At 39.8% G+C, this 19,517-nt stretch overlaps 2 protein-coding genes across 2 annotated transcripts; one reads left to right on the top strand and one right to left on the bottom strand.

The window, feature by feature from the left end:
• The first annotated feature begins 2,278 nt into the window (after window positions 1–2,278).
• ccl25a (chemokine (C-C motif) ligand 25a) lies at window positions 2,279–4,303 on the top strand. Its single transcript, XM_069685132.1, has 5 exons — window positions 2,279–2,323; window positions 2,924–3,008; window positions 3,284–3,401; window positions 3,516–3,636; window positions 3,755–4,303. The coding sequence occupies exons 2-5, from the start codon at window positions 2,945–2,947 to the stop codon at window positions 3,779–3,781; spliced, it is 330 nt and encodes a 109-aa protein (XP_069541233.1). The 5' UTR covers window positions 2,279–2,323; window positions 2,924–2,944; the 3' UTR covers window positions 3,782–4,303.
• Window positions 4,304–13,444: 9,141 nt separating this feature from the next.
• On the bottom strand, window positions 13,445–16,648 carry LOC138612035 (serine/threonine-protein kinase NIM1). Its single transcript, XM_069685333.1, has 4 exons — window positions 16,579–16,648; window positions 16,238–16,486; window positions 14,407–14,675; window positions 13,445–14,200 (listed from the first exon to the last, which is right to left on the bottom strand). Exons 1-4 carry the CDS (start codon window positions 16,646–16,648, stop codon window positions 13,445–13,447), a joined length of 1,344 nt encoding a protein of 447 aa, XP_069541434.1.
• Between the last annotated feature and the right edge of the window lie 2,869 nt (window positions 16,649–19,517).

Genomic DNA, 19,517 nt, shown 5'->3' with positions numbered 1-19,517 from the left:
TATGCGTCCTGAAGAAGAAGCATGGTAAACAAGTGGAGTGAGTGAGCACTAACCTGCAGGCAGAGGAAATGAAAAGGGCAGGCCCATGAAACGCCTCATTGGGCTTCAGTACGCTGTTTGGATGTGATTCCTGTCAAGAGTATAAACAGCGAACAGCGCTATCAGATGTCCACTCAGGCTCTCAGGGCTCATTAATATCTGTCACAGAAGTCTCTCTGTGAAAAGAACACTGTGCTTTTTCACGAATCAAAAAGTAAAAGCTTTTATTGGCGGGCACGCCATACGGCAACGCTGACATGTGTTTTTGATGCAAAACGTCTCAACTTCCAGATTTCAGTATGACTGATGGCAGGATGATTCATATCTGATTCTGTGCAACTTATGTTTCCTACATCAGGGAGTCAAGTACAGCAACTTTAAATAGTTGATTTAACTGCTTAAAAATGACTAATAATGTCGACACATATATGCTGTTTAATTAAGATACACATACTGTCTGTTAGTGGCTTTAATACATGCTGACTGCTGCCTTGTTGTTTCCTCTTTCCCGCCAGCTGCAGGGGTCAGACAGGTTTTCATTCAGCTGAGCGATAATGAGTCTAAGATAAAAACCTTTACAGCCCTATAAAATGTTCTATGTACCATCTGGGGACTTCCAGACACAATTAAAAGTAAGAGCGACAGGAAAACTTTATATTGTACATCAACTTATGTTCTCTAAATATCACACAGGGTTTATGTTTCAAACCAAAAGACAACACAGTTTATCTCAGCTTAAAGGCTTTGTACAGAATTGAATGTAATATTGTTGAGCTTAATGAGTAACCAATATAAAAAAGCCCGGAAAATAGGGGTAGGATGGTTTCTGTGAGCATGTCGGCCATGCTTCACGTTCATATGAAGCTTAGAAAGTTTACTGACTGAAAGTTTCAGAGGAGCCTTCTGTAATTTGTATTGTGTGTGCATGAAAGTATATTTATATATATATATGTATATATGTGTATATATAAATATATGTATATATATATATATATATATATAGTGTGTGCATACAGTATATCTAGCATACATTTTAACTGTTGTATACAGTACATAAGTTAATACATCAATACATCATGTCATAATGTGTTATATGGATATGTGTTAAAAGTATGCATTTGTGCATGTAGATAATATATGGGGGCTGCACAGTGGTGAAGTGGAGGGCTGTCGCCTCACAAAGGTTTCCGGTTCAGACGAAGTGGGCCTTTCTGTGTGGAGTTTGCATGTTCTTCCTGTGGGTTACCTCCGTGTACTCCTTCCTCCCACAGTCCAAAGACATGCCCATTCCTTCATTGGTGAATCCAAAAGGTTGCCTGTCTCCGTGTGATTGACTGGCAGTCAGCAAGGTGTACCCCAACCCTTCGCCCAATGACAGCTGGAATAGGCTCCCGCTCCCCCCCCCACCCCCACAGCCCTGAACAGGATGAGTGGTATAGATAATGGATGGTTGACATATGGGTGAATGTAGTTTATTTCATCATTGTTATGCTGCTATTGGAGTAAGAAGACCAGTATGCAAATATCTAATCAGTTGTATAACTAGCATACTTCTCAATACTTTGTGAGGCCAATGGTTCCTGCAGGATACGCTTCAACAGATCCATCGCAGCACAAACGTTTGATTGTCTGTGTCTGTTTTCTCAACCTGCTGCACGTAAGTGTTACTATTTACTCAGTGAATCTTTTTGGACACGAGTTTAGAACACGTAATGAAAGGTAAATGACACTAAACACCTTCATTCATCAGCGATTATGGAAGACTTAATATTTCTCAATATGTAACTGTCAGTCTGAAGGGAACCTTTAAGAGTTTAAGGACCAGACTCCAAGAACAACAACCCGAGGCAACGTGAGGTCAGATTCTCTGCTGAAATCTGTTTCCTGTTTCTAGATCCAAATGTAGACGAAGAAGACCCTCAGTCATTCCTAAGAATGTAGACGAAGACTTCCCGCCCAAAATATTCTACTAATTTCTTGAGAAATGTCATCGCACAAAACTGTAAGAGATCACATTTCTGGCCCTAGATAAGCTTGTTTCACTTGAATCTGAACTCTCTCTCTTTACACACAGGTATCACATTTTCATCATGACCTTTTGGGGAAATAACCCTTTAAAAGGTACGCACATCAATGCAAAAGAAAGAAAGGTGAGATGAGGGGCAAAGGTTTATGCAAATTTAATCCCTGTCAGAACGCACCTGTGCTATATAAAGGCGCCTCGCCTCACCTACACAGACACACGGAGGCAGCTGCAGAACACAATACATGTAGAGCGTTTCAGGTGAGTTACCTGTGATCCTAATAGAGACAGCGCACTCTGTTTCTGTTTTGATTTTTCTCACTATTTTGTAATAGACACTTTATTTTTTAGTCACTTTTGTCAGGATTTGTGGTTACTTTATTTTGAAAATGTCTCAGATTTAGCTGAAAAGCACCTTTTAATATGCACTTTTTATGTTTAAAATGTCAATGTTATGCCTTAATGCAAACATATTTAAGTAAAAGATTCATTTGAAAGAAAAAAGAAGTTTATATCTAACTGTTATAAAACCACTGCTTTATTCCAGAGGGGCTTTAATGTAATGTAAAAGAAAAATCCTATGTTTAAAAAAACAAAAAAAACAAATCCTGTAATGTAAAAAAAAAAAACAATGAGAAAAAAATGATTTGCTTATTGACAAATGATTGCAGTGTTGAAAAGCTGAAAGTTGTTAGATCCAGATAGAAAGCACATGTTCTCAGTACACAGAGAGCTGAGTCAAAATCTGTGTCCAAGGTCTGAAGTTTCACACAGCACTTGTGAAGGTGTGGGAGGCTCTGTGATAAGCCTGATTACAGGTAAACATTGAAAGTCTTTGCATCCATCTGTCTTTCCTTTCAGAGCTGATCTACACTCTGCACCATGGGCTTCAACACACTCTTCTTCCTGGTGATCGGGTCGTGTCTCTGTCTGACGCTGGCACAAGGTGAGGCGATGTAACAGAACAGCTGGTACCTGGCAGCAGTGTCACCATAAACAGATTTATAGATAAAATGAAGGTCAAAGCTGGTTTATTGACTTTAAGTATCCGTGTGGGTAGAAGAGGCCTCATTGTGTACGTAGCATTTCCTGATTGTGTCAATTACCTTTTTATCTATCGGCTTGATTTAATGGACTTTGTACTGTTAATGTTGCATAATATGTTATACTGCACAGTGTGGTGGCTGCATTTCTGACTCTACTGTATTTGTGATCCTTCAGTGACCTATGAAGACTGCTGTTTGTGGTATGTGAAAAAATTGGGCAGCAAAACCCAAAAACATGCGGTGAGGTACAGATGGCAGGTGCCGGATGGAGATTGCAACATCGCTGCTGTGATGTAAGAACACGGGAACAACCAATAAGAATCCATGTCTCAACACATACAGAATTCATTGACCTACACTGTTTTCTTCCAGCAAAATAAACTTCATGTGCATGATTTATCTTCCAGCTTCACCATGAGGAAGGGGCGTGAGTTTTGCACAGACCCTAACGATCAGTGGGTGAAGGACCTGATGAATAAGATTGACCGCAAGGGAGCAAAAACGACTGGCAGGAAATCCAGCGGGAAGGTGAGTGAATCCTGGAGAGCTGTCCATCTTCTCAGCTCGTGTACATTTGAGTCGGAACAATCTTCTTTTCCTAACCAGTGTGACGTCGTGTCTAAATTGATGTCTTTGCTCTTCACAGCACAACTCAAATCGGATCAGAGGCTGAGAGCAACTGTCCGTGACAATGGCCATCGTTCGTCTCTCCTCCCTGTGTCAAATCTTATCAAAGCAACAAACAGTTTTATGGCGCCTTACTGGAAGGCTGGTCGAGGAAATCTTGCAGCAATACTTTTGCTTTTATTCTGCACTGAGCTAAAGGTCAGAAGCTCATGGAGGGTTGGACAGCCCAGGCCAGATTAACTGCACGCCACATATGCATGTTTCTAATATCCTGGCTGCTTCTGTGAGAATATTTGTGACCGTTTTTTGTTTTTTTTGAGAATATTCATCAAGCTGCTTAATTAATGGTGATGGAGTGTAAATGATATAAGTATATAGATATTTAGTGTACTGTGACCACATGACCTATGTCCTAACACAAATTGTAAATGTTCATTTCTGTCTGAATTATGTGCCGTAGAAGAGGGAAACTTCTGTGTCTGTGTTTTCATACATCTTTTGTACAGGTTTTATTACAGTGTGCGTGTTCCCCTAAAAGCCCTAATGCAATAAACTTGCTCCAACTCAATGTTGTTTTACAGTTCATGACTTCATATACAAAATGTTTCCTCTTGTCCCACTAAATGTTTAATCTTATTTAAATTAAAATACAGTATTTTCTCTAAACAACATACATTATGGGCTGCTTGGTGTGCGGTGGTTAGCGCTGTCGCCTCACAGCTAGAAGGTTCCATGTTTGAATCCCGGTTCAGACGCAGGGGGCCTGTGTGTGTGTTTGCATGTTCTCCCTGTGCATGTGTGGGTTCCCTCTGGGTACTCCGGCTTCCTCCCATAGTCCAAAGGCATGCTCGTTAGGTTCATGTCTCTATGTGTCAGCCCTGTTATGGACGGGCGATCAGTCCAGGGTGTACACCACCTCTCGCTCAATGACAGCTGGGATTGGCTCCAGCCCCTTCGCGACCCTGAACAGGATAAGTGGCAGAGATAATGAATGGAGGAAACGTATGTTATGTCAAATCTCCATGTGGTGTTTTTCATGAGCCATATCAGGGACAGCATAAGCAGTCATCTCCATGGCTGGGCCTGTCTGCTTTTAAACTGCAGTGTACCAAGGACAGGCTGAACAACACGGCAGCAGGAAATTGGCTCTATTTATTTTGAATGAATGAGGCGACTCCCAAATAATAGCTTTTGTTACACATTTACCACTGAACTGAATATCCACCAGGCTGTGACAGTAAGGCTCTACTGGCTACAAGCATGGCCAAAGAATTGCAGCTTGAACTATTGTCATACATCTTACGTGTTTAGCAAGAGTTTCCTGCATTAAAAACTTTACTGAATGGTAAATGGACTATACTTAAATAGCACTCTAGTCTTCCAACCACTCAGAGCTCTTTTATACTACTGTCACATTCACCCTTTCGCACACACTGATGGAAAAGGCTTCTATGCAAAGCGCCAATCTCCAGTCAGGAACTTAATACATTCTTACCCAATGGCTCTGCCTTCTGGAGCAATTTTGGGATCACATTTTTACATGCCTGTAGCATTCAGGGATCAAACCGCCAACCTTCCAATTGGGAGACGACCCACTCTCCCACTGAGCCACAGCCGCCCTTAAAAAAACAAAAAGTGTTAGCAACAAAAAGCCGGGGACTTAATACTGATCTTTTTCAGATGATATTCTGTTCCAGGCATGAGGTACAATGTATGATTTAAATACCCCTCCAGTGAAAATCAAACGTTTAACCTTGTAAACATCTCCATGTGGTGTTCTTCATGTGCTACAAGACATATCAGGGACAAGAGAAGCAGTCATCTCCATGGCTGGGCCTGTCTGCTTTTAAACTGCAGTGTACCAAGGACAGACTGAACAACACGTTTTCAGATTGGCAGGTTTGAGACGTCACAAACCTAAGGAGCCAATCCTGTTAATGGACGGGGTGACGCTGTGCATATCATTATGTGTAACCTATGGCAACCAGCTGTAACCGTCATCGTAGCTCACTACTGACTACTAACGTTACTACTACTAATTACTAAATTTCAAGCTGGCTAAGTTTCAACAAGTTGCCACAAAACGATGGCAGAGACGTTTTTTGTTTTCAGCTGTAAGTTTACAAAAGGAGAAACGTATCGTGGGCTGGGACGAAGCAGATTAAGGAACATTTAATGAGGGAGAAGGAGGAGATGCCTTGGGACGATTTTTACAAGGTAATTAAACGTATTTTGCAGAAAAAACATATCAGACACAATTTATTATGTCTGAAAGCATTTTATTTGTATATGTATATGCCTGAGCTCCCTAACACATGATGTCATTGTAAGGTTTCTCTATGAGGCTGCTACAAAGTATAATTCTCCTTCATCACCTGATGTTTTTTATCTTTAAACAGTTTATACTAGCAATATTTGACTTTACTCAAGTTTGAATGGAATGGTAAATATGACACAGCAAGTAAATATGTAACAAATCCTTCCTTAAACAATGTCTGTCTGAAGTGATTTACTATCAGATACGACTGCAGTTTAAAGAGAGCAACACCATGCTGAACTCATTCTCGAGAATCTCAACACAGTCATTCCCAGGTAATAAGTGACACATTAGTCAAGTCAAGACACGTCAAACTTTATTTATATAGCACATTTCATACACAGGGCAACACAATGTGCTTCACATGAAGTGAAAGGCAAACACAACATTATCACAAAGTTCATTATCAAAATTCAGAGCACAGAGTACAAAATGAAGTAAATAAAAAGTCAAATTTCAATATCACAACACTTATACACACACACACACACACACACACAAACCAGACACACACCCTAAACGTTTTAGCCATAAACTGATGAAAAAAGTATAGTTTTTAATCTGCTTTTAAAAGTGTTCAGTGTTGGGGACCCTCTGAGGTCCTCCAGCAGGGCATTCCATTGTCTTGGGGCATAGATACTGAAAGCAGCCTCCCATGCTTTGGAATTTGAACGTGGGATGGTCAAAAGGCCGCTGTCTGTGGACCTAAGAGTTCTAGCTGGATTGTAGCTGATTAGCATGTCTGTTATATACTGAGGAGCAAGGCCATTTTAAGCTTTGTACACAAGAAGGAGAAATCAATTCTGGTTTTGACAGGGAGCCAGTGAAGGGATCTAAGAACAGGTGTGATGTGTTCAAACTTTTTAGTTCTGGTGAGAATTCGTGCAGCCGCATTTTGAATTAATTGTAGACATTAACCATTTAACACACTGTTATGTTTCCTCCTGCTCTTTGTAAGTAAGTCCACAAAGGTTGATGTAAGTATGCAACAAGCTAGCACTAAATGTAATCCGGATCACAGTATGATCAGTTTCCGGCCCATCCAGTCGAGGCAGATGGCTTGGTGAACATGATAAAACGATGTTTTTCTGCCAAATGTTGCTAAGTACAGCTTCATGTTAGGTCTCTCTCTAAATAATCAGTAATAATACAGTCTAGACCTGCTCTTTTTGTAAAGTGTCTTGAGATAACTTATGATTTGGCGCTATATAAATAATGATTGATTGATTTTAGAAAGAAACGTGCTGACCAACGTGCACTGTATAAAAGAAGCAATACATAAGAACCAAAGCAAAACGAGCAAAGCGAAACACAACAGGCGGCCTCTTCAGGACCAGGGGACTCAAAAGCTAGCATAGACAGGTATGTTTTGAGGCGAAGTTATGATTCAAGGACTTCATTACCCATAATGCCACGGCAGAAACGGAAGGGCAATGTTGTTGATGTTCGTTAACACCAAGTTCAGAGTCTCTTCTCGTTATGTTTGAAAGTAGTTGGACGAAGCTACAACAAAGAGAGAATGGGATTTAACTTTGAAATGGTTCTAAACTGAAAGATTTCACAACTGCGTTCACTTTCTATGTCTTCAAGGCAGTTTTTAATAGAGGCGAGATCTGACGGATTGTCAGTTTAACGGGGAGATAGAGCTGAGTGTCATCAGCCTAACAGTGGTATGAGAGGCTGTGCTTCTGGATGATATGCCCTTAAGGGAGCAAGAACTAACTTTCATAAAGCTAAGCTAAGGCAGCTCACTATGTGAACTCCTGATTTAACCATTTACTTCTGTGGTGACAAATACCTGTATTTTGTTTTATTCTTGTGCTTTTATTTTGAAGTTTCATGTTCGTGTTGATGCTCGAATGTCTTTTCTCGTCACTGTTCTGATAACTTGTGGGGGATCTGAAGTAAATTAATGAATAATAATTTCACACACTGTTTTCCTTTAAGGCGGATGCAAACATACATTTAAATAATTTTGAGATACTTTTTTAAAATGACATTTTTCTTGTTTTACTGCACCTGAACCAATGCATGCTGGGAAAATCAATCATCCTCTTCTGTGACCCCTGAACACTGTACGCATCTTTTCATATCTTGCCATGAAACGTTAAATTTCACAGTCATTTGAACATTGACTCATATGGTTGGTTTTCCCGTAATGCACAGCGAAATAGTGAACAAATTAAACCAGTAAAATTTAAATATTTATACATTCTGATTGCAGAGCTGGCACCTTGTGAAGCTTCAATGAGAGTATTTGTGAATGTAATGTGCTGATTTACAACCAGCAGAATCAGATCTGACACGGTGCTGGATGGATTGTTTCACTGATCTCTGTGCTTTACTCTCTCGTCTCTACGGGCTTTCACAAGAAGTGCTGGGACACGCAGCTGATAAAATCTCCCTCTGAGTAATGCACAGTGTTTGACTGCTCTGTCTGAGGAGATTGATGACTTACACACACTGACTTTGCGGAGGCTTTGTCTTTCGCTCTGCGTGCTGATTAAAATATGCATCGATGGCAAAATTATCAGACAGTGCAGCGATGTTTTAAACGAAAGTAGGGCAATCAGTGTGAAAAAGTAGAGCACACTGGTGAATCATTTGTTTGAATGAGTTTCCAACTTCGCCCAAAGGCAAAGGTGATTGATAACCTGGCAAATACTTCTATTTGCAAATACTAAAATAATGACAGAGACAGTGATGGCATGTTATTTTGATGGACATCCAAATAGCTCTCGGTAAGACTAACAGCTGCACCTGCGGAGGTCAAAGAATTTGCAGCTTGAAAAGGATTTTGTTGCTGAGGATTCGTCTCTTCTTGTTTATATCACAACAATACTGACGGACGTGCTGCGCTGTTTGCCTCAGCGTGTTCGGACAGAAAGAGACAGCAGGTTGGCATCTTGATCAGAAACTTCAGCCTTTTTTTTTATCGAAGAGAAAAAAACATGAGAGGAAAGTACGAGCTGTGAAACAATGAATGGAAAAAGACTGAGACAAAGGTGACGAATTACAGGAAATAGGACGATTGAGCGCAAACAGAGCAGAAACAATGAGGTTAAGAAGTGTTACAGGAGGCTAATACAAACGATACGCACGGACTTGTTTTCCGTTGCTTTATCTGTGCCACCTTAAAAACTTCATGATCAATGAATGTAGGAATTATAAATCATGACTGTAATCAGAGGAAGGTGAAAAGGGTAACAATAGATGAAAGAAGTCGTAAAACATTTCACACGAAGCAATTACTTCAACGTGACATTTTATTTATTGCCATAATATTTTATACTCTGCTACTTTTCCCTAAAAACTGTCATAACAAGTACATTCTTTCTCCACGAGCAGTAAAATTTGCAGGATCATAAATAATAAGACTATTATGTTAGTCGTTCTTAAAGGTCAAAGCTTTCAGGGAATCGCAAATGAAAACATTCATTATTACATAAATACACATATGTTTTGCTTTTGCCTTTATTTGATAGGACACCTGAAGATAGGCAGGAAACATTGGGAGGAGAGATTGGGGTTGACATGCAGCAAATGATCGGCAGACCGGGAATCGAACATGCATTTAATGCATGGAGGTAGCCTGTCGCCTCTGTACATGGGGCACCTGCTCTACCAACTAAGCTAAGCCAGCTTCCCGAACAGTGAACAAATGTAATATAATGTCATAGGATAAGATACTCCTTTATATATAATCTGGACATAAAGATGAGATATAAGAGGCGGAAAATAAAACAAATTTGCTGATAATAAAATAAAAATAATCTATTCTTTCTACATTAGCTTCTAGATATAAACTTCGCATTCACATTTAAGTGATGCATTATTCTATTTAGAATATTAATCATTCCTTTTCTTTGAAATAAAAAAATCATTTAGAAAATATAAAAATGTGTTCAAATCTACTTAAAGATATAATCTCAAAGAGTTCAGTTTTGTTCTCTTTGGTGGCACGTCATGGCGATAAACGGTAACTGCTGGTGCACACCTGCCAATTATCCAGACGTCAACAGTTGGCTCCGGTTGTAACTCATTTTTAGACTGTTTGCCTTCATCTGAGCGTCCAATTTCTTTCTTTTTCTTTGGATTTTCACATATTTTTAAAGCTGTATCTGTAGTCATCCATCTTTTCTTTGTTTGTTCAGCCATAGTAGATTACTGTTTACTCACAACACTTGCAGAGACCGGAAAGGCGTCACTAACTGGGCGCCTATGGCAAGCCGTTTTAACATTTAATAGCTAGACTGGATATGTATTGCAGATATCTGTAATTCAATTCCTCCTAGTCAAAAAGAACATTTCAGATATCCACAATGACATTCTTCCTATCCACAATTGTCATTTCAGATATCCACAACGCCATTCTTCCTAGGACAAATGACGTCACTTTTGCCATTCATGTGTATTGGGCTTTCAATTTCAGATATCCACAATTACATTCTGGATATCTAGAATGAACATTCTGGATATCTGCAATAGAATTCTTACTAGGAAAAACTCCCATTTCAGATATCTTCAATCCAATTGTTACTAGTCATAATTTTCATTTCAGATATCCAAAATGAAAAACTATTCCAGATATCCAGAATGTAATTTTGAATATCCAAAATACATTGTGACTAGTAAAAATGTCATTATGGATATCCACAATTCGTATTATGACTAGTAAAAATGTAATTTCAGATATCTACGATTAGGATTAGGACTAGAAACAATACAATTGCAGATATCCATAAAAGTATTGTTGATATCTGTTGACGGGTAGACAGGACGCCATTTTATGAAATGTGTATGTGTATGTTATGTAATTACAGATAGGAGCGTGGTTCGATTAAATGTTAAAACGGCTTGCCATAGGCGCCGCTTGTGATTTTTTCCGCGAAGGTCGCCACAGACACCCAGTCTGTAATACTGCACATGCAAAGGCTTTCATCAGTGGGCCATAGGCTCAATCACCATTGTGTTACCTCATTCTGCAATAGATAGTGACTAAAAAGACAAACTTTGAGAATATTTCTTTAATATCACAACAGTTGTACCCTTGTCCTGCTTATTTATTTATTGAAAGGTTATCTTTCATTTTATATTATGAATGAATTGAACAAGAATTGATGTTAATTTAGCAGAAAGAATAATAAAGGGGCATAAAATAGATCTATGTTTCACAAAAAGCTAAAGGAAAAAAACGAAAAAATTATGAAAAACGTAATTTGTCTCAGATATGAAGCTCTTTAAAGTCCATGTCGATCTTTTAAAACCAAACACTAAATAGTCTTTAAAATGGCTATAGGACTATCTCTTTCACTTCTGACATGTCACTCACACAATAAAAAAAAAAGTCCACATTCCTGTTGCAACCATCATCCTCAGCCCTCATGAGAAGTTTCTTCCATGCTTGGTCGGTTGAAGAGAAGCTCACACTGTAAAAACTTTGGATGTTTTCTTAGCTGACAAAAGAGAGCCATGTCTGGTCACAGTGATCTGCTGTGTCTACTTTCATTAACTGTGACCTGATAAAGAAATAACTCTTATGTCAAAATACTTCCATAGAATGAGAACCTTGATTCTGATTAAAGTCTGAAGCCACTTCCTGTCTTTTAAGCTTTGATAGAATAAAAAGAAAGTGAATAAAAGTTCAACATTTTGGGAATTTTTCGGGGATATGAAAAAATTTTTTTATTTTAGGTCTATGTGTGATGTATGAAGCTGGAGTCAGGAGGCGATTAGCCTAGCTTATCATTTGAATTAAACACAGGCTCCTTTTGCCCTTATGATAAGGGTAAGCGCTCAGTAAAGAAACCCGTCCCCTTGTGCCCTCATCCTAACGCTTATAATTAACCTACTACATGACCCTTAGTGGTCACCGCAACCCAAGCAGCGTTGTCGACAGACCCAGGCTCTGTTCGCAAGCTCCAGGTTTTGACAACGCTGATACTACCTACCGTACCATCTGGCTATGAATGACCACCACAACCAAAGCAGCATTGCCACCTTCAACAGACCCAGGCTCCATAAAAACTAGAAGGGAGAAACAGGCAAGTCTTGCTCTTTTCAGGACTCAAAAATACCTTGGACACTGTGAACATACCTGATATGTGGTGGTTGTGTTAGGAAATGTATGACAAAAAATGATCTAATAAATTCCTCACATCAATCCTATATAGTCAACGGCAGCTGTTATCTATTTACAACCAGCATTAGTGTTATCCTAAGGTTATTTACAACCACAGGTATTTAGTGTGGACCGTGGGTGACTATTTGTCCAGCTGCACGACTTTATCTGGGGTTTGTTGATTATCAATTTTCGGTGTACGGTTTTGGGTCAGCTAACGCCAAAGAGACATGATTTAGAATTGCATTCAAAGCTTTGAGAACAAATATGGGCATCTAAGCCGCGATGCATATGTATGCTTACTTCTGTGATATGGACAGCAAAGCATTTTGTGGCCAATTTAAATACATTCATTTTCAGATGGTAGGGCCTCTGATTCAGACCAATGACTGTATGTATAGATGGACAACACGATTCCATCTGCTGTCATTGTAAGAAAGTGATGCCAAAATAGCACCTGTGACGGGCGCTGCCATCTTGCGATGGTGATGTCATTTGGAGCCAGAGCTGCGCAGTAGAGATCAGAGGGTGGAGCCACCGTAACCACTTCCGCTAACCAAAACACACACTTAACTTACCGAGGAAATTTTTTTTAAAAAAGGATCCCGCACGTCAGAGTATTTAACAGCACAACAGCTTCTTGTGATGGTCTGAAGCAGACGTTCACAGATATGGGAACTTCAATGACTGTAGTGATTGTTTTAGTTACGTTTCCTCTCACCGTTCCAGCATTAAGTAACTAATTAAAACTAAACTTGTCAGAAAAATTGAACACTTGGACATAAATCAGCATGATAAGAACTAACTATAATGACAGAAACCATGTTTGAGAAACATTTATTTGAGATGTATTTTGATTTTATAATTTGACTCATGTCCCATCCGTTAACATGGAGGAGGCGGGCTTTATGACCTATACTGCAGCGAGTCAGCAGGGGGCGCGCTCCAAATGTTTTGGCTTCACTTTTCGGGAGCTGTCATGTCGTCCATCTTTTTATACAGTCTATGATTCAGACTCGAGTATAATATTTAGGGCTGCACTACACTGGTTTTCAGATGAGATGTATTTGTGTGCGCTGCTAGAGAGATGTCAATCAAAAGCTGATCTGCCACGCCCACACACTCTTGAAAATGTCTCAACAGCAAACAAGCTGTTGTAAATTATTAAGATTTTTTTCAGACAGATTTGGACAATCAACTCTCAACTTTGATATCACGTGGAGTTATAGCAAATAAGTTCATTTCCCAAAATGTTGCTTTAATAAATGTAGCTACATGATGCCACAGACCACAGAGTGACGTTTGTTCAGCGCTCCCTCTGAGCCTGCTCTCCATCTCAGTCTGTTCTGAGCCTCTTTGCTGCACGTCTGGCTGTATCCCACAGCCTCCACAGACCTCCTCTTTTGGATGCGGTGTAGCAGAATCCTGTAGGCCCCAGTGATGGGACTTCTCAAGTCTGTGCTGTTGTTGAGGAGGTGAGCCTTAGTGATGCCGAGATCCTCCAGTGCTGCCTTCACGTTCAGTTCATCTGAGCTGAGATTGTAGGAGGGCTCGACCAGGTGGGAGGGTGTCGGACCACAAGCTGGGTATGGCTGCAGGAATTCAATACCTGTCATCCAGTCACTGTCCATGATTTCTTCCATAGTGAGGCGATCAAAAGGAATCGGCCTCAGCAGACCCTTAATGATCTCCTGACATGATGTGGGAACATACGAGGGGATGACAAAGGAGCCCTGCAGGATGCAACACCTCAGCATATTTGTGTTAGCAGCTTTGAATGGCATGGTTGCAGTCACCATGAAGTAGAGCAACACGCCCAGTGCCCAAATATCTGCACACTGACCGATGTAACAGTTGTCTGTAAACAGCTCAGGGGCTGCATACGGTGGAGAGCCGCAGAACGTGTGGAGGACTTCGTTGGGTTGGCAGGACGTGCTGAAACCAAAGTCACCGACTTTGATGCAGTAGGTGCTGGTGTAGAAGACGTTCTCGGCCTTCAGGTCCCTGTGCACAATGTTATTATCATGCTGGGGAAAGAGAGCACAGATTGAGACTGTAGCGCTTAGATTTGGTTACTTACAGGACAATTAGAAAGTTTGTTTTAGGTACGAGAAGGCTTCCCTAAAAATATCTTAAAATTATGTGCTCTGCTTTAAAAATTAGTCCGTTCTTTAATAACTCACTTACAACAAAAATAACTCACAACGTCCACCTTAAGTTGCTGTTGTCTTACCATGTGTTTGACAGCAGACAGGACCTGAGAAAACACAAGCTTGCTCTCCAGGTCCGACAGGCGCCCCCTGGTGCTGATACGGGAGAACAGCTCTCCTCCGCTGGCAAACTCCATCACCAGGTAGAGCCGCTTGATCGTCTCCACCACCTCATACAGGCGCACTATGTTGGGGTGAGCCAGCTTCACCATGCAGGAGATTTCTGACTCGAAAAGCGCTTGTGTTTGTTTGTCCAGGCGAGCTTTATCCAGGATTTTTACAGCCACTCTTTCTATCAGATGAAGACATGGACACAGGAAGTGAGATAACAGGAAATAAACAGACTTTACCTTTTATTTAATGTAATCTATCTCATGTTAGGAAGGACTGCTTTTAGAGCAGTGTTTCATCAGCATTGCCGTGATGCAAACAAGCTCCAGGCTTGGGAACGCTGAAGGCTTCATGGATTAGTGGATGCCCGTTTGATGAGATTAGCAACATCTTTTGACTTCTGCATCGACCCACACTAGGCTGACATGAAGTAACATATTGCTTTATGCTGATTTAGGTAACTTACATGAAATTAATCTAGATGTCTGTACATTCATTTTAAACTGCAAGTTTCAAACTAATATTCGAATCAGGCAACCACTGAATTGTTGTTGTAGAAATCCTTAAGAAAACATTGTGTGTCACATAGATAGTTAAACTTTCAGATGCAAATTAAAAGGATGATCATCTGTTGAAGCTGCAAAAGTCCTCTTTGATTTTACACCACTGGCAATCAGTGATCCTGTCTTCACTCTTCAGATTCGTCTTTTATATTGCGATATCATTGTCTGTCTACATAGCTTAATTAAAGGGTTGTAAGACATTACATTTTATGATACATAAACTCCATTTGACATATTAATTTCTATTAATTATTTAAATTGCAAGAGGAATAGAAATATGAAACCTTGAATGATTATTTATATTACAGGAAAACTTCTGTCTTCAGGCAAAAAGTACAGTCCTCTATGCAGAGAAAAATATTTATAAAAATAAACATACATTTTTTTAAATAAAACAATATGTATCAAAAATATTTATAATAATAAATATAGTTTTTAAATGTATCAAAATCAAGATATGAATTAAAATAAATATAGAAATTATTTATAAAATTATATCTATATAAAATATGTATCAAAAATACTTAATAAATATAAAAGGTTTGTCCCAGTTGCTACAAAATATCTGAATCAGTAAGGACACTTTAAAGTCAGCTCACACTGCACATAGCACTTTATTGAACACCCCTTTAATATCCATCCTTTAGAACCTCTAATGTTGCTCTATTGTATCTGTTTTTATTGTAAGTGTTCTGAATGGTTTTAAACGTGCCACCTTTTGTAAATGTGTTGCCCTGTGTTTTATATGGCATATAGTTGCACACGCAAATCAACGACACATTTCTGCCTTTTGCATTCAAAAAGTAGACAAAGTATTTTCTATTCTAAAATGACCTAAATTATCAGAAGTGTTTACAGAGCAGGTTTTTTATTTACCTGGGAGGAATGAGCGGCCTTTATGACCACCTCATAAAAACATATCAATACTGTAATAACTCTGGCACACTTGCACATTCATTGCATCATAACCAGATAGGGACCTTTAAACTCACATAATATCTTCATGTTACTTAACATTTGGCCCCTTATTTCAAATTATCAACATAAAATAAGACAATGTGAGAAGCTTGAAATTGTGACCAACATGAGATCCTCATTAAATCCTTGCAATCGTCACAGCCACATGTCCATCTGATCACTTAAGCTGTAAAAATAAAAGACGAAGCACCCAGCCGCTCACCTTTGGACAGGTCATGTATCCCCAATCTAACATGGGAGAAGTTTCCGGAGCCGATCTCTCCCCTCAGCTCGTAAAGCCCCACCCGCCGTCCAAACATCAGATCATTCATCACCCTCTCTGAGTGGCTCAGATCATAAAAGGCCTTCCCCAGCGCAGTGCGCTGCATCACTTCCTGCTCCTCTGTCAGGTTCTCCTTCATCTCCAGAGTAAAGGTCTCCTCCTGACGTGGAGTCGTCTTGAAGTGAGCCCCTGAGAGATAGAAAAGGAAAATTAAAAACTGTTATCTACTGCGTCTAAATCATAAAATCCTATAATCTCAATTCAGCGATGTCTGTACTCACATGTTTTGCCTTTTATGTTCTTTTTGCTCCTTTCTGTGTTGATGTTATTATTCCTGCTGTTCAAAGACATGGTGCGGGTCCAAGACAAGGTCCTATGCTTTCCTGTGAAATACGATTTCTTAAGGATTTCAGAGCACAAGCTAAATTAACAAGCAAACAAATTCCCAAGAACCAAAAACTGGATGAAAAAAGTGGTCGTAAAAGATGTGAGCAGAATATGAACTCAAAACCATCTGCATGCATCAGGAGCAGAGCCTGAGGACGCCCAGATGCTCCGGTAGTCCTGCTGTTCTTCCTCGCCTCTTGTCTCCCTATGCCGCACTATTGTCGCCTGGTTTATAATCTAGAACCACTGCATGACGCCCTGTAATCCCACAGCGTTGGACTCCTCCCACGCAGACAATAGCCAGGCTTTACAGAGGCTTCTTTAACCCCTAGACGTGAACGTACCACCTGTAAGTGCTTGGACAGCATCTTGATGGGATTATCACTACATATATGTACTGCTTATGAGCAGCATTACTGTGAGTGGACGAGGGAGTGAGGAAGAAGAGATAAAGTAGTTCAGTTTGGAACATTTTATAAAGACTAAAAGTGCTCATACTCTTATTATAACTCAAATTTTACTGTTTTGCAGTTTGCAAGAGATAAAGTTGTTGAATGCTGCAAAGGTAACAAATAAACATCAAAAGTCTTCTCATTTTCCATCAATTCAAACAAAAAAATGCTACTTTACCTTCACAACCTGAACCAAAAGCTAAAGGAAGTGGATTTACAGCGAGTCCGTGACCTTCAGACCAGACTACACACTGACCCAGACACTGACCCTGACACCAGACGGACACAAGGCCAGACTGTCTCTACAGACATGCTGATGAACCGTCTGTTCGCCATCACTCCTGTCAACCTCTGCTAGACCACAGTGGACACAGGGATGTCTGACAGTCATCATAACGCGTAAGCTGTGAGGTTATAGCGCCTCACTAATCCAATCACCAATCAGTAATCATCTGAGCACGTGCAATGGTGAATTAATTTGTTGGGTTTAGTGGGGCGGGGAGGGAGGCTGCATTCAAACAGGTGTGTTTGTTAGAGGAAAAAAAAGGGGTACTTCTTTAAATTTTTTGGACTGAAACAACAACATAAAAAAAAGGTTGGTAAAAGGTTGACCTTATTAATAACAGAAAGAACAGGTTGTTTTCTGAGTATTAGTATGTAAGATCGAGACTGAGTGCTTTACACAATTAAAAACAGAGCATTAAGAACATTAAAAGACATGTGACACTTAGCAAAAATAGATACAAAAAACAAATCAATTAGATTAAAAGAATAAAGTAAAAATTTAGACAAGAAGTTCTTGAGTGCAGCAGTACAAAAAACAGAATATATTCACATTATAACCACATCAGCAGCATCTACAGTCTTTGAGAGTGTAACTGATTTACAGACATTTTTCTCATCCTTGTCTTATCTTGTTCAATTTTGTTTCTTCTTAGGTGTTTGAGTATTCTCCAAGGTATTGATCGATTACTGATGGCTAATCTGCTCAGCGCGCATACCAAAATAAGACAGCTCTGAAGTCGCAGACTAGTCTTTTTTTCCTGACGGACACAGACGCACAGACTGGTCTGTCCTTAGACAAAATGGATTCTATATACTAATCCACCCCAGAACGTCTTCCCAAGGAACAAGGCTCACAATTTGCTACATCTGTAGCCGCTTTCTCACTGGTCAAAAAAACAGCTAACACCTGGCTTTCTAGCTAAGTGGGAAAGGCTATAATCAGCATTGATGGGAACACAAACCCCACGTCAACACGCTAATCTTCGCCCCCTCTCCGGCGCAATGCTATGCTCAGTCGGTAACCTTTGCGACTCCTTGTCATCTCAACTACAAATTCCGCCTGTCTCCATCCGAACAGCGCTCCAACATCGTTCCAAATTTGTCTGCGCCAAGTTTGATACACAGACTGAATGAGTAATAGATACAATAAAGACCTAGTAACATCTTCATTGTTAACTAACCCTGTTTCGAGCGCGTTTGTGACGTCAGACGGTGACGCAGCAGAAAAGAAACCGAAAGAAGTATACTTCACTGGCAATGGGAAAAAAGACAATCAGCATCTACAAGCAGGTCTTCCCGGGGTCTGAAAAACCCTGTGTCAATGCGCTTAATTCAATGGGAAAGGGGCATGTGTCGGGTGCCCTGGAAACTCCCCCACAGGGGTGCTGTGATGGAGAGATCCACACACAGTCTTTGTACCCTCAACACTCACCAGTTGCTATTGAGCTTATGATGTATCTGAAGATAATAATATACTAAATCAGGCACTTTAAGAAAGCTGTGACTCAAATTTTCTACGAACAAAAAAATTAAGATTATTTCCTGTCTAAAAATGTCCAGCATGAAAATGTATTTAAATAAAGTTTTGGGTGTGAGGCTCAACCTTGATGACCTCTGACCTCTGGTGAAATTAGGACATACTTATTAAAAGTTGATTCTATTTACAAAACACAACATACATTTAAATTACATAAAACACATTAAGGTTTGGTCTGACTCCTGACTGAAATGATTAAATCAAGTTAATAAAAAGTAATCTGGGTATTAGCAGGATTATACAGTTTCAATAAAGGAATCAGCAATAGAAACTGCTGTGGGCGTCACCTTAATCAGGGTGTCTGAGTGCCGATGGCTTTCTGAACGATGATCCGTTGATCCCAGGGAAAATGAGGGGATCAGACCAACACATCAAAGAAGGACTAACACCTTATTAAGACAGGAGCGGGGAAGGAATAAAATACCAACAGCTAAACTTCCTTTATGTGATTAAAATTAGACTTTGGGAATATTTTTTAGTTTGTCAGAAAACAGGAGCGAAACAGAGTATTTAGGTTATCCCTTTAGGCGACAAAACATGAGGTCAATTCAGTGTCTTT

This window comes from Semicossyphus pulcher, unplaced genomic scaffold, assembly GCF_022749685.1.
Source record: "Semicossyphus pulcher isolate SPU_LCO1_2020_fin unplaced genomic scaffold, fSemPul1.0.p SCAF_7, whole genome shotgun sequence".
Lineage (NCBI taxonomy): Eukaryota > Metazoa > Chordata > Actinopteri > Labriformes > Labridae > Semicossyphus > Semicossyphus pulcher.
This window is presented reverse-complemented; position numbering and strand designations above follow the sequence as displayed.

Excerpts from the sequence above, each read along its gene's own strand:
- ccl25a (XM_069685132.1), top strand. The coding sequence starts at position 2,945 with ATGGGCTTCAACACACTCTTCTTCCTGGTGATCGGGTCGTGTCTCTGT. Across the intron at positions 3,009-3,283 it reads CTGTCTGACGCTGGCACAAG|TGACCTATGAAGACTGCTGT; the intron begins GTGAGGCGATGT and ends GTGATCCTTCAG. Across the intron at positions 3,637-3,754 it reads GCAGGAAATCCAGCGGGAAG|CACAACTCAAATCGGATCAG; the intron begins GTGAGTGAATCC and ends TGCTCTTCACAG.
- LOC138612035 (XM_069685333.1), bottom strand. The coding sequence starts at position 16,648 with ATGTCTTTGAACAGCAGGAATAATAACATCAACACAGAAAGGAGCAAA. Across the intron at positions 14,676-16,237 it reads GATACATGACCTGTCCAAAG|AAAGAGTGGCTGTAAAAATC; the intron begins GTGAGCGGCTGG and ends TTCATCTGATAG. Across the intron at positions 14,201-14,406 it reads TGTCTGCTGTCAAACACATG|CATGATAATAACATTGTGCA; the intron begins GTAAGACAACAG and ends CTCTTTCCCCAG.